This window comes from Neophocaena asiaeorientalis, unplaced genomic scaffold (assembly GCF_003031525.2).
Source record: "Neophocaena asiaeorientalis asiaeorientalis breed wild unplaced genomic scaffold, Neophocaena_asiaeorientalis_V1.1 scaffold25, whole genome shotgun sequence".
Lineage (NCBI taxonomy): Eukaryota > Metazoa > Chordata > Mammalia > Artiodactyla > Phocoenidae > Neophocaena > Neophocaena asiaeorientalis.
The window spans coordinates 1-12,955 of NW_020172492.1; the positions used below are offsets into that span (position 1 = coordinate 1).

The 12,955-nt window shown below is 36.6% G+C and overlaps 1 protein-coding gene across 3 annotated transcripts in view; it reads right to left on the bottom strand.

Annotated features, from left to right (window-relative positions):
- Positions 1-543: 543 nt before the first annotated feature.
- Positions 544-12,955, bottom strand: part of CFH (complement factor H) — a 92,983-nt gene continuing 80,571 nt past the window's right edge. For all 3 annotated transcript variants that reach the window (XM_024738214.1, XM_024738213.1, XM_024738212.1), the window contains 6 exons: positions 7,916-8,125; positions 7,018-7,191; positions 6,139-6,315; positions 4,678-4,851; positions 1,422-1,604; positions 544-961 (listed from right to left, as the gene is read on the bottom strand). In XM_024738214.1, coding sequence (XP_024593982.1) covers positions 753-961; positions 1,422-1,604; positions 4,678-4,851; positions 6,139-6,315; positions 7,018-7,191; positions 7,916-8,125 — 1,127 coding nt within the window. In that variant the 3' untranslated portion in view covers positions 544-752. The remainder of the gene's footprint in view (positions 962-1,421; positions 1,605-4,677; positions 4,852-6,138; positions 6,316-7,017; positions 7,192-7,915; positions 8,126-12,955) is intronic.

Genomic DNA, 12,955 nt, shown 5'->3' on the forward strand with positions numbered 1-12,955 from the left:
GTAGTTGTGGCATGTGGGCTCAGTAGTTGTGGCTGGTGGGCCCTAGAGCGCAGGCTCACTAGTTGTGGTGCCTGGGCTTAGTTGCTCCGCGGCATGTGGGATCTTCCTGGACCAGGGCATGAATCCATGTCCCCTGCATTGGCAGGCAGATTCTTAACCACTGTGCCACCAGGGAAGTCCTCTAATTCCTCTTTATGTGAATTATTATGTGTGCTAGATAGGCGTCTTGTAAAAGATCATGTATTTCATTATTTTTTGGTATATTTATCTATTGACGGATGAGCAAAAGTAAGAAATAACTACTTACATGTAATTACTAATATAGGTATTACATAGTTTGCATTTTACATGTTTGTAAAGTGATGTTATTTTGAAAATGGAGACAAGTATTTCTTCCCATTTCTTCTGAAACAGAATCTTAGGAAACCTCAGAAGTTATGGAGAAATCTTTAGAAAGTTAGGAAACTGATGGATGAAAGGAGGTACTGAAGTGATTGCATCTAATTTCTTGCCGTAGATGTTTTATCAACAGGACACGTAGCATTTTGGTTTGCCAAGTTTTAATGAGGTGCTTTTAAGAAGTGATTAGTTGGTCTCCAAGATTATAATTACATCATCCCTATAATGTTTAACATGAAGCTGATTTATGAATAGAGATGAGTTAAACAATACTTGATAAAAAGAAACTGAGAACTGGAATAATAATGAAAAATTCTGAATACATGTACATATTTCAGTTTTACAACTGCACTTCAACGACATCTTTCTTGACAAGTAGGATATTCCAGTTTTCCCTCCCAACAGGTTGTTCGAAATACAGCAGAGCTATCCTTTGAACAATATCCGGTTTTACATATAAATTCAACAGTGTCATTTGTTTTAGAATAAAGTTTTTTATCTTTTCTCCATCTTAATTGTATGTTATGTTTTTTCATCATTTCTTCTGAAATTACACATGCATCTGAAGTTAAAAAAAATAAACATAAACTGTTAAGTAGTATACAAATATTTTCCACAGAATTTCAGGCTTTCAAGTAGAATCTCTTGCTCTGGTCCAAAAATTCCTTCTCAAAACCTTTTACAAACCAACTCATTGAAAATCCAGTATGTAGTTTCCATCATTTTAAACAGTTAATGTTGTAAGAATGAGGTACTATTTTTAGTGTAATAATTAAATGTTATAATCAAAGATTCATAATGTCAGTTATCATATGAAGAGCTTTCATTAAGGAATCTTTTGTTGCTATTGTTGCTTGAACAGGAAATTTTCAAAATTTATTTTCACACATATTATTAGTTGGTAGTCAAGCATGCAACAGAATGGTTGGTAGTTAATCCATGAAAACTCTATTATAAACAGCTAAACATCATACTCAATACACCGATTTTCCCAGGATCCACAAGAAGATTGAAATATTTACCTAAGCACTTTGGTGGTTCTGACCACTCTCCATTCTGACATACTATGTATCCGTTTCCCTGAAGTTCATAGTAGGACTGGCATTGGTACTCAACTTTCGATCCTGGAGGATATACTTGTGCCGGGAATGAGGTAATGTCTCCGTTGTCTATTGGTGGGGGAGGCCCACATTTTCCTTTAGAGTCTAAAAAATATGTTTGATTTATTGAAAGAGAAAAAAAAGAAAAAGAAACCCCACAGTTTAAAATAAAAAGATAAAAATGTAGTCTAATATGTAATAATCAGGCTTTTGATTTCTGATGACAGAAATGATTTATTGAAGAAATTTGAAACACTTAAACGAAAAGGCACATTTTTAAGTCCCTACTTTTACCCCACATGAAAGTACACATAATACATTAACAAATATGTCTGCTTTGCAGTGTTCTGGTATTAAAACATGTTTTCTTAGTGAATATATGCTGGACAGATGGATAACTAAGATAAAAAGTATCCTTGTATACAACATACAGCAGTGTCTGTTGAATCTCTAGTCATATTTATTGATTTTCATTTTTATTACAAAATGAACATCAGCCCCAACAGCTGTTTTTATAAAAGTCAAAGAATTACAGATTTCAATAGTGGGAGAGGGAATGCTGTCTTCCTTTTCTGGACAAGATGAGGTAGAAATATTTCTGCTTATTGCATCTGCTCTGTATTATTTCTGCTAACTAAAAATCCTGAACATATTATAATAAACCAACTCAGGAGACTGTGAAAGATGTAGAGAAGATATCTGGTTAGAGACGTTGGGATTCAAGGAATTACACTCCAGAGACTTGTTTGGGTTTTCCTTTTCCCTTCTTTGTATCCTGGATGGACCACTGAGACTGCAACCCAGAAATGATAGCAAGTTCAGAAAGAAAATTAAAAAAAAAAACAGTCCCAAGAAGAACTTGGTCTCTTTAAGCAAAGTCCCAGGAAAGGATCAGCATAGTAAGACAGAAACAGTTTTTACAATCCTGACTTTCTCTAGAAATACACCATAGAACCTAAGACCAACCCATCCCCACCTTGATCAGCAGGGGCCAAGTGAGGAGTCCAGACTTCCACTCACATGGTGAGGGAAGAAGACACCTCTCCCCTTTCTCCAGGAGTCAGTGGAGGCCAGGTGGGAACCCTGGACTTGCACCCTGCATGGCAGTAAGGGAGGTCTGATAAATAAAAGATTTCAATAACGTCTTTAATCTCAATACAGAATACCCAAAATGTCCAGAATACAGTTGATCATCACTCATCATACCAAGGATGAGGAAAACCTCAAAAGAGAAAAAACAATCAAAAGAAGACAACACTGAGATGACATACATATTGAAATTATTGGGCAATGGTTTTTAAAAATCCAGTCAAATTGACAGAACTGGAAAATAGAGTAATATAACTTTTTAAAAAAACACACTGGATGGGCTCAATAATACATTGCAGATGGCAGAAGGATAAATAAACTTGACTATAGACTAACTTTGAAAATAGACTGAAAAGAAAATGGACAGAGCTTCAGGAACCCATGGGAAAATAGAAAAAGATTGGAGACCCAGAAAATGAAAAGGAAGGGGATGAGATGAAAAAAAAAATGTAAAAGTAATGGCTGAAAATTTCTGAAATAGGGCATAAGGCACAAATCTACATAATAAAACAGCTAAGTGAATTCCAAACAGGATAAACCCAAAGAAATCAATGTCAAGATACATCAAAATCAAACTGCTGGAAATTAAAGAAAAAGAAAAAAATCTCAAAAGAGCTAGATAGATATTATGCAATACTTATATGGAACAGGGATTCAAAAACTGGTAGGATTTTCATCCATGAACATAGAACCAGAAAGAAGTGACATCATTTTTTCAGTGCTGGAAGAAAAGAATTGTCAACCCCAAATTCTATATTGAGTGAAATATATTTTAGGATTAAAGGGAGAAAGAAAAATCTTTCCAGACAAAGGAAAACTGAGAGAACTTGTCTCTAGCAAACCTATACCTAAAGAATTGCTAAAGCAATTCTTCAAATATAAAGGAAACTAGAAAAGGGATTGAGACTTTAGGAAGGAAGAAAAAACAATGGAATTGATTTTTAAAAATAAGGGTAAATATAATAAGAATATCTTTTCCCTAATGATTTTGTTAAATTAGGTATAAAATTATGTCATTTGAAACATTGCTCAATGTATATAGAGAGAATACTAAAGACACTTATGTTGAAATGTGGGGAGATAAAAAGAATCTAAATGGAAGTAAGGTTTCCACATTTCACCTGAAGTGGTAAAATGTCAATACAAGTAGGGAGTGATAAGCCGCTTATGTGACTGTTAATACTTGGAGCAACTGCTAATAAAAACATGACAAGACATATACTCCAAAGCAATGCAGATGTATAAAAATTAAGTTATTTATAATGTTCAAAAACCCACAGGGAAGACAAGAAAAGGAAATGGGGATGAGAAACCGAGAAAACACACAGAAAACAAATAATAAAATTGCTGACATTGTCCCTATTTTGTTAATAGATATTTTCAATGTAAAGAGCCTTAATATATCAGTGGAAAGACTGAAAATGGCAGGGTGGACACATAAACAAGATTCATCTATATGCTGTCTACAAGAAAATCACTCTAAACATGTTCAAGTGGAAGACTGCAAAAAATACATACCAGGAAAAAGTTAACTTGAAAAACTAGAAGTGGCTAATATATTTCTTGGTTTGGATTCCCTTACTTCCTGAACTCTAAACACTGAAGTGTCCCAGGACCAAGTTCTCAGACTTACTTTTTTTATATGTATACTAATTCCCTGAATGAGTTCAGCTAGTAACATGCCTTTAAATATCATCCATATGCTGAAGATGCCCAAATTTAAGTCACATTCTGTGATCAGGCCCTGGCTGCCTATATTCCATGTCTCAAAGTGGAATTTCTTGGGCTGTCAAATGTACTTATGGTATCGTTAACACATTTATTCACCAGGAAGTAACTGAATGTCTTAATATTTAAGATAAGAAATGTTCCAAGATTCCAACTGTTCAAATCTGGTCAACTCTTTCAAACAATAAATATGTCAGATTACTTATTCAGTCCACAAAAGAACTGGATTTTAAGCACCTTCATTTTATTTGCATCAAAAAAAAAATTCCATAAGAACTACTTCATTATACATTTATATCAACATATTTTGTCCCTAATATATTCTCTAAAATTGGGGGGGGGGTGGTGTAAGATACTCTACCTTTGCACTGAGGTGCTTTTGTCCAAGTTCCATTTAAACATATCACATCTACCTCCCCAAAAGGGTCATAAGGCCAGTTGCATTCATAATGTACGCTCTCACCACTTTGATATCTAGACTTCTTATTTTGTATAATAGCATTTTCCACTTTGGGCGGATTCACACAGGAAACATCTAGATAGAAAGAAAAATAGTATCTCTAATATAATGATCATTATGAACAGCAAGCTACCAAGTGGGATGTCACATATATTCCATATGGTCATTTAAAATCAAGAGTTAGGGCTTCCCTGGTGGCGCAGTGGTTGAAAGTCCGCCTGCCGATGCAGGGGACACGGGTTTGTGCCCTGGTCCGGGAAGATCCCACATGCCGTGGAGTGGCTGGGCCCGTGAGCCATGGCCGCTGAGCCTGCGCGTCCGGAGCCTGTTGCTCCGCAACGGAAGAGGCCACAACAAGTGAGAGGCCCACATACCGCAAAAAAAAAAAAAAAGAAAAAAAAAAAAATCAAGAGTTAATCTGTCATGAAAGACTGCTAATTTTAATAAACTCACATGTAAGTTTGAGGATAAGGAGATAAAGCAATATTTTTTAGTACAAATTAAGCTTCTGTATCTTAAATCTCTCCCCCATCCTTCACTAGAAGGTTGATACACATTTTTTAGGCCAGTGAAAATGAAAGCTTTTCTGGACATCTCTTTCTCAGTTTAGTAAATTAAGTGTTATAAATTATATAAATTCAAAATGAATTTATGAACCATAAGAAAATCATAATAAAAGATCATTTGACATCAGGATTCGGTTTATAGTCATCCTGTTTACGAACTGTAACTTTAGGCCCTTAGAAAAATAAACACATTAGGTACTTCTTTAAAGACTTGATCAAGAGTTAGCATACTTTGAAGAATACCGTAGTTGAAAGAAGATGATTAATTAAAAGATCCAAACAAAGATCTGGAAAACTAACAGAAAAATAAATGTATGTATTTATTAAAATGCTCTTTAATAATATACTTTTGCAAATGCTTCAGTATACAACAATGAGTAATGTGTAATTCATCAGTGAGATTCAGGTGGATATAAAGTATAATACACTGTAGCTATGGTTCCTAAACTGAAATGTGCATAGAATCCCTTGGGAATCTTTAAAACAGTTTCAGGGTTCCATCCCCAGAGTTTTTGATACAACCGGTGTGAGTGAGCCTGTGAATCTGTGCTTGCATGTCTAATAACCTTCCAGAATATGCTAAGACTGCTGTGTCAGGGGCTGTGCATTGAGAATTATTGAGCTATAAGACTGAGCACTGAGTACACAATTCCATCCCTTTTTATGTTCAGGCATAAACCTTCTTTGACTTGGCCTGAAAATAATCTGTGTCCATTTTATGATGGTAGAGGCACTTTTCTGTATTATGTTACTTAAGATACTTTAATAAATAAAGTTTTAAAATTTACCAAAGTACCTCTGCATGCTGGCCTTCCTATCCATTTGCTCTTAATACACTGTATAGTATTGGCTCCATCCAATTGATAAGATGGTCGACATTTAAAAGCCACCTGTTCTCCTGACCTATATGATTTCTTCTTCTGGTCTATGAGTACAGCACCATTAAAGCTGGGTACGTTAAAACAATCTGTGTCTGAAAAAAAGAAAAATTGTATTTGTTTAGTACATCTTTAAAAATAATAGTGGCCAATAATTATATTCTAGAAAAATAGATATATACATATCAAACCAATGAATACTGTACAATATTTCTCTTACAACTTAAAATGTTAGAAGTCTTGACTTAGTTACATTGATTATGTCTATATTCATCAAAACTATAACATGGGAATGGTGATACTCAAAGAGACAGGGATGCCTTTGATGTTTGAGACCACACTTCTCACATTTAAATTATTTTTCCCCATCACAGGTCACCTACATTATGGATGTGTTTCTTTTTTTTGCTTCTGTCAAAGTCTGTTCCCTTGAATTATGTCAAATATCTTAGAAAATTGTATATTATAAAGAAATAACTGATAAATTAACAGTAAATTGAGTGCTGATAAGACTGATGAGCAGGGGCCAGCTGTGTTATAGGAACAGAGACCAGAAGTCTGAGAATGTGTATCAGAGGATGTCCAAAGTGTACACAAGATGATGTGATAGTGAGATAATTTAGTTCATGAATCAAACTTTTATCATTACTAGGGTTATTAACTCTCTACCAGAATCCAGAACTTTCCAAAGACACCTTGTTTAATTCTAGAATTACAGCTTAGTTTCATACTTGTGCCATTTATGTCCTGAATTAAAGATATTTATCAGCCTCAGAATAAAATAAAATATACTATACTTATGCATTCCGGTGGAAGGGACCATTTTCCTCCTAAACATCTTATAGACGCAGGTCCATCAATCCCAAAACCTTCATCACAGTCGTATGTAACTTCTTCTCCATCTTGGTAACTGCCTTTCTCATTAGATACAACACCATTCTGAATCGAAGGTGGAAGTCCACAAGGAAGTCCTAGGAATAAATGAAAGAACGATTTCATGTTTCACTAACTCTGAAATTTAATTTGATATACTGCTTGCCATATTTCATAGTTTTACTTGAAAACAATAAATGATTTTACAGGAACTTCCATCACATTGCAGAGAAATGCACAAATGCACCCAAAAATCACCATTCTGGTGTGTTTCCAGCTGTCCACTTGAACAAGAACTTGAAACTAAAAATACCAATATATTTATGAATGAGACTATCAGTGCATCTCTAAGCAATTATGATTAATAAAAGAGAACACACTGAGACTTCATCACCTTAAGAAAAGTACTATATATTGTAAGACATTAAAAGAGACATTGTAGGAAGAACGTAAGTTTTTTTTGAAAAAACTTGGTGGCAACGCATACATTGCAACTTATATGAATAAATAGGAATATAAATAGGTTTAACTATATGAATAGGTAGGTTTAGTTTTTTTACACATACAGTGTTAATACAAAAGAAAGTGCCAGATTTAAAAGTGATTCTATACTGAACTGATGAAATTAACAGAAAATGAATATACAAAAATCGATTAAATGTATAAAAATATAAATTATATATTAATACATAAATGACCTATAAATATATAAATAATTAATATATTTAGGAATCTAAAGGATTCTGTTCCATGACTTTGATGATAATTGATTAGTAAAGAATGGTACTGAAAATAGAATTTTGGTTTGCATACTGTCCTCACCTACACAACGAGGTGGAGAACTCCACTTTCCCATGTGGCATGTTATCACATTTTCTTCAGATATACTGAAACCATCTTCACAGGTATAACTTAACTTGGTGCCATGTGCATAAAGTTTGGGTTCAAATGTTTCTCTCCTTTCTTCTGCAGAGCTAGATGATTTAATCGTTCCATGGTCTATTTGAGGTGGTTGAGAACATGGAAGTTTTTCTACATGAAGAACAGAGATCAAATGGTAAAGTATAAGTGTAATGTTTAAATTAAAAATACATTAAAATAAGAATAATTTGTGGCTCCCCTGGTGGCGCAGTGGTTGAGAGTCCGCCTGCCGATGCAGGAGACGTGGGTTTGTGCCACGATCTGGGAAGATCCCACATGCCGTGGAGCGGCTGGGCCTGTGAGCCATGGCCGCTGAGCCTGCACATCCAGAGCCTGTGCTCCGCAACGGGAGAGGCCACAGCAGTGAGAGGCCCGCGTACAGCAAAAAAAATAAATAAATAAAAAATAGAAATAATCTGAACAAGTTAAAGAATTTTAAAGCTGAAAAATATTTGAAACTTGCAAGGTATTTGTCTTCATAAACACTATGCTGCTATCCACTTGTTCAGTATGCCCCTTCATCCTTTTTTTAAATTTATCTTTACTGAAATATATTTGATGTATAATAGTATGTTAGGGAGAGGAGTCAATATGGTGGACTAGGAGGACATGGAATTCATGTCTCTGCACAATTGGCACCTACCAGGCACCATTGGGGGACCATGGACACCTAAGGGGACAGGAGGAACCCCCAGCAACCAGGTAGGATGTGGGTCATGGGAGGAATGAGGGGGGAGGAGAAGTGGAGGTGGGATGGGACTGGCACCCTGAGGGGTGGCTGGGGGAGGGGAAGGGATCCCTTGCCCAAAGGGGGAAATTGGGGAACCATTGGGAGGGCAGAGGATCAAAAGAGAGCGTGGCCAGGTTTCTCCTGCCCTCTTGGGCCTCCAGGAGGCTACTGAGATCCCGGGACTGATCCTCTGGCAACCTAGGCCCCCTCCAGCTGCAGAGGTCCTGAGCGAGTGGGAGGGTGGGAAGGGAGAGCAAAAGTAAAGTCTGGACCTCTGGGACTGGCACCCTTGAAGGGCGGCTGGGGGAGAGGAGGAGTTCCTACACCCAGCGAGACCCACCAACAGTCAGGGGTCCAGCAGGAATGGGGGAGACCCTGGGGGAGACATGGGGGAACACAGAGGAATGGAAGGGAATGCAACCAGAACTTTCCCTGTCCACTTAGGCACTGAGGAGCCTGTTGGGCTCCTGGGCCTAATCCACTGCCCTTGGAGCCTCCCTCCTGCGGCTCAGAGCCCAAGCCCCACCCCTACACACCATCAAGGGCCCTACCTCTATAATTGGAGACCCCCTCTGAGACCCACTCTAACCACGCTGGGCCTAAATCCCTCCCACACACCCTCAACCAGGGCCTTACCTCCAAACTCTGGAACTCCACACTCCATAGGCAGTCCTTTAGACTTGCTGTCTCTCTGCTTCCACTTGAATGATGCCCCGCCTAGGCCCCACCCCCAAGGCCTTTTCTGGCTGCGTGGGTCCTGGGCCTAGGCTCTGCCTCATGCTCAAACGTCAGCCTCCCTGCCTAGGTTCCACTCCACCTTAAATCCCGCCACTGCCTAAGTTCCATCTTTGCCTAAACACCTACCCCCTTACAGCCAAGGTTTTTTCTTTTTTTCTTCCTTTCTTTTTTTATCTTTTTTTCTTTTTTCTTCTTTTAGATTGGGGTTCTGTTTTACCTTGTTGTTGATCCATTTATATTTTTATTTTTTCTAATAAATCTTTTACTTTTCTAATTTTATTTTATTCTTTATACTTTGTCATTGTTCTGCTCCTTTTGGCTTGTTCCCTGCCCCCTCCCCCCACCTTTTTCTGTTGTGGTTTTTTTTTACTTTATTGCGGTTGTTTCAATTATATTTTTATTTTTCCTAATATAGTTTTTATCTTTCTAATTTTATTTTGTCTTTTAGTCTTTGTTATTGTACAGCTCCTTTCTTTGATCTTTTATCTTTTTTTTTTTTTTTTTTTTTTTTGCCTTACCATGTGGCTTGCAGGATCTTGGTTCCCAGGCCAGAGGTCAGGCCCAAGCTCCTGTGGTGGGAGCTCCGAGTCCAAAACTCTGGATAACAGAGAACCTCAGACTCCAGGGAATATTAATAGGAATGAAGCCTCCCAGAGGTCCTCATCTTGGCACCAAGACCTGGCTCTATCCAACTACCTGCAAACTCCAGTGCTGGATGCCTCAGGCCAAATAGCCAGTTAGGAATACAGCCCCACCCATCAAAAAAAAAAAAAGAAATGACAAAAAGTTATGTTACAGATGAAGGAGAAGGTAAAAACCTACAAGACCAAATAAATGAAGACAAAAGAGGCAACCTACCTGAAAAAGAGTTCAGAGTAATCATAGTAAAGATGATCCAAAATCTCGGACACAGAATGGAGAAAATATAAGAAACATTTAACAAGGATCTAGAAGAACTAAAGAGCAAACAAACAATGATGAACAACACAATAACTGAAATTAAAAATATTCTAGAAGGAAGCAATAGCAGAATAACTGAAGCAGAAGAACAGATAAGGGACCTGGAAAGAAAAAATGGTGGAAATAACTACAGCAGAGCAGAATAAAGACAAAAGAATGAAAAGAATTGTGGATAGTCTCAGAGATCTCTGGGGCAACATTAAACACACCAATATTTGAATTATAGGGATCCCAGAAGAAGAAGAGAAAAAGAAATGGTCCGAGAAAATATTTGAAGAGACTATAGTCAAAAAATTCCCTAACATGGAAAAGGGAATAGTCAATCAAGTCTAGGAAGCACAGAGAATCCCATACAGGATAAACCCAAAGAGAAACACACTGAGACACATATTAATCAAACTGTCAAAAATTAAATACAAAGAAAAAAACATTAAAAGCAGCAAGGGAAAAACAACAAATAACATACAAGGGAATCCCCATAAGGTTAACAGCTGATCTTTCAGCAGAAACTCTTCAAGCCAGAAGGGAGTGGCAGGCCGTATTTAAAATGATGAAAGTGAAAAACCTACAACCAAGATTACCTGTCAGGGATCTCATTCAGATTCAATGGAGAAATAAAAAGCTTTACAGACAAGCAAACGCTAAGAGAATTCAGCACCACCAGCTTTACAACCAGCTTTATAACAAATGCTAAAGGAACTTCTCTAAGCAGGAAACACAAGAGAAGAAAAAGACCCACAGAAACAAACCCAAATCAATTAAGAAAATGGTAATAGGAACATATATATCAATAATCATCTTGAATATAAATGGATTAAATGCTCCAACCAAAAAACACAGAATGGATACAAAAACAAGACCTCCATATATGCTGTCCACAAGAAACCCACTTCAGACCTAGAGACACATACAGAGTGAAAGTGAGGGGATGGAAAAAGATATTCCATGCAAATAGAAATGAAAAGAAAGCTGGAGTAGCAGTATTCATATCAGATAAAATAGACTTTAAAATAAAGACTGTTGCAAGAGACATTAAAGGACACTGCCTAATGATCAAGGGATCAATCCAAGAAGAAAACGTAACAATTATAAATATTTATGCACCCAACATAGGAGCACCTCAATACATAAGGCAAACGTTAACAGCCATAAAAGGAGAAATTGACAGTAACACAATAATAGTGGGGGACTTAACACCCCACTTACACCAATGGACAGATCATCCAGACAGAAAATAAATAAGGAAACACAAGCTTTAAATGACACAATAGATCAGGCGGAATTAATTAATACTTTTAGTACATTCCACCTGAAAGCAGAAGAATACACTTTCTTCTCAAGTGCATATGGAACATTCTCCAGAATAGTTCACATCTTGGGCCACAAATCAAGTCTTGGAAAATTTAAGAAAATTGAAATTATATCAAGCATCTTTTACGACCACAACGCCATGAGATTAGAAATCAATTACAGGAAAAAAACAGTAAAAAACACAAATACTTGGAGGCTAAACAATGCACTGCTAAATAATCAAGAGATCACTGAAGAAATCAAAGAGGAAATCAAAAAATACCTAGAAACAAATGACAATGAAAACATGAGGATCCAAAACCTATGGGACTCAGCAAAAGCAGTTTTAAGAGGGAAGATCATAACAATTCAAGCTCACCTCAAGAAACAAGAAAAATCTCAAATGAAAAATCTAACCTTACACCTAAAGCAACTAGAAAAAGAACAAAGAAAACCCAAAGATAGTAGAAGGAAAGAAATCATAAAGATCAGAGCAGAAATAATGAAATAGAAACAAAGAAAATAATGGCAAAGATGAATAAAACTAAAAGCTGGTTCTTTGAGAAGATAAACAAAATGGATAAACCGTTAGCCAGACTTATCACGAAAAAAAGGGAGAGGACTCAAATCAATAAAATTAGAAATGAAAAAGGGGAAGTTACAACAGACACTGCAAAAATACAAAGTATCCTAAGAGACTACTACAAGCAACACTATGCCAATAAAATGGACAACCTGGAAGAAGTGGACAAACTCTTGGAAAAGTAAAACCTTCCCAGACTGAACCAGAAAGAATTAGAAAATATAAACACACCAATCACAGGTAATGAAATTGAAACTGTAACTGATAATTTCCAACAAACAAAAGTCCAGGACCAGATGGTTTCACAGGCAAATTCCATCAAACATTTGGAGAAGAGTTAACACCGATCCTTCTCAAACTCTTCCAAAAAATTGTAGAGGGAGGAACAATCCCAAACTCGTTCTACAAGGCCACCAGCACCCTGATACCAAAACCAGACAAAGATATCACACACAAAAATTATAGACCAATATCACTGATGAACATGGATCAAAAATCCTCAACAAAATACTAGCAAACAGAATCCAACAACACATTAAAAGGATCATACACCATGATCAACTGGGATTTATCCCAGGTATGCAAAGATTCTTCAGTATATGCAAAACAATCAATGTGATACACCGTATTAACAAACTAA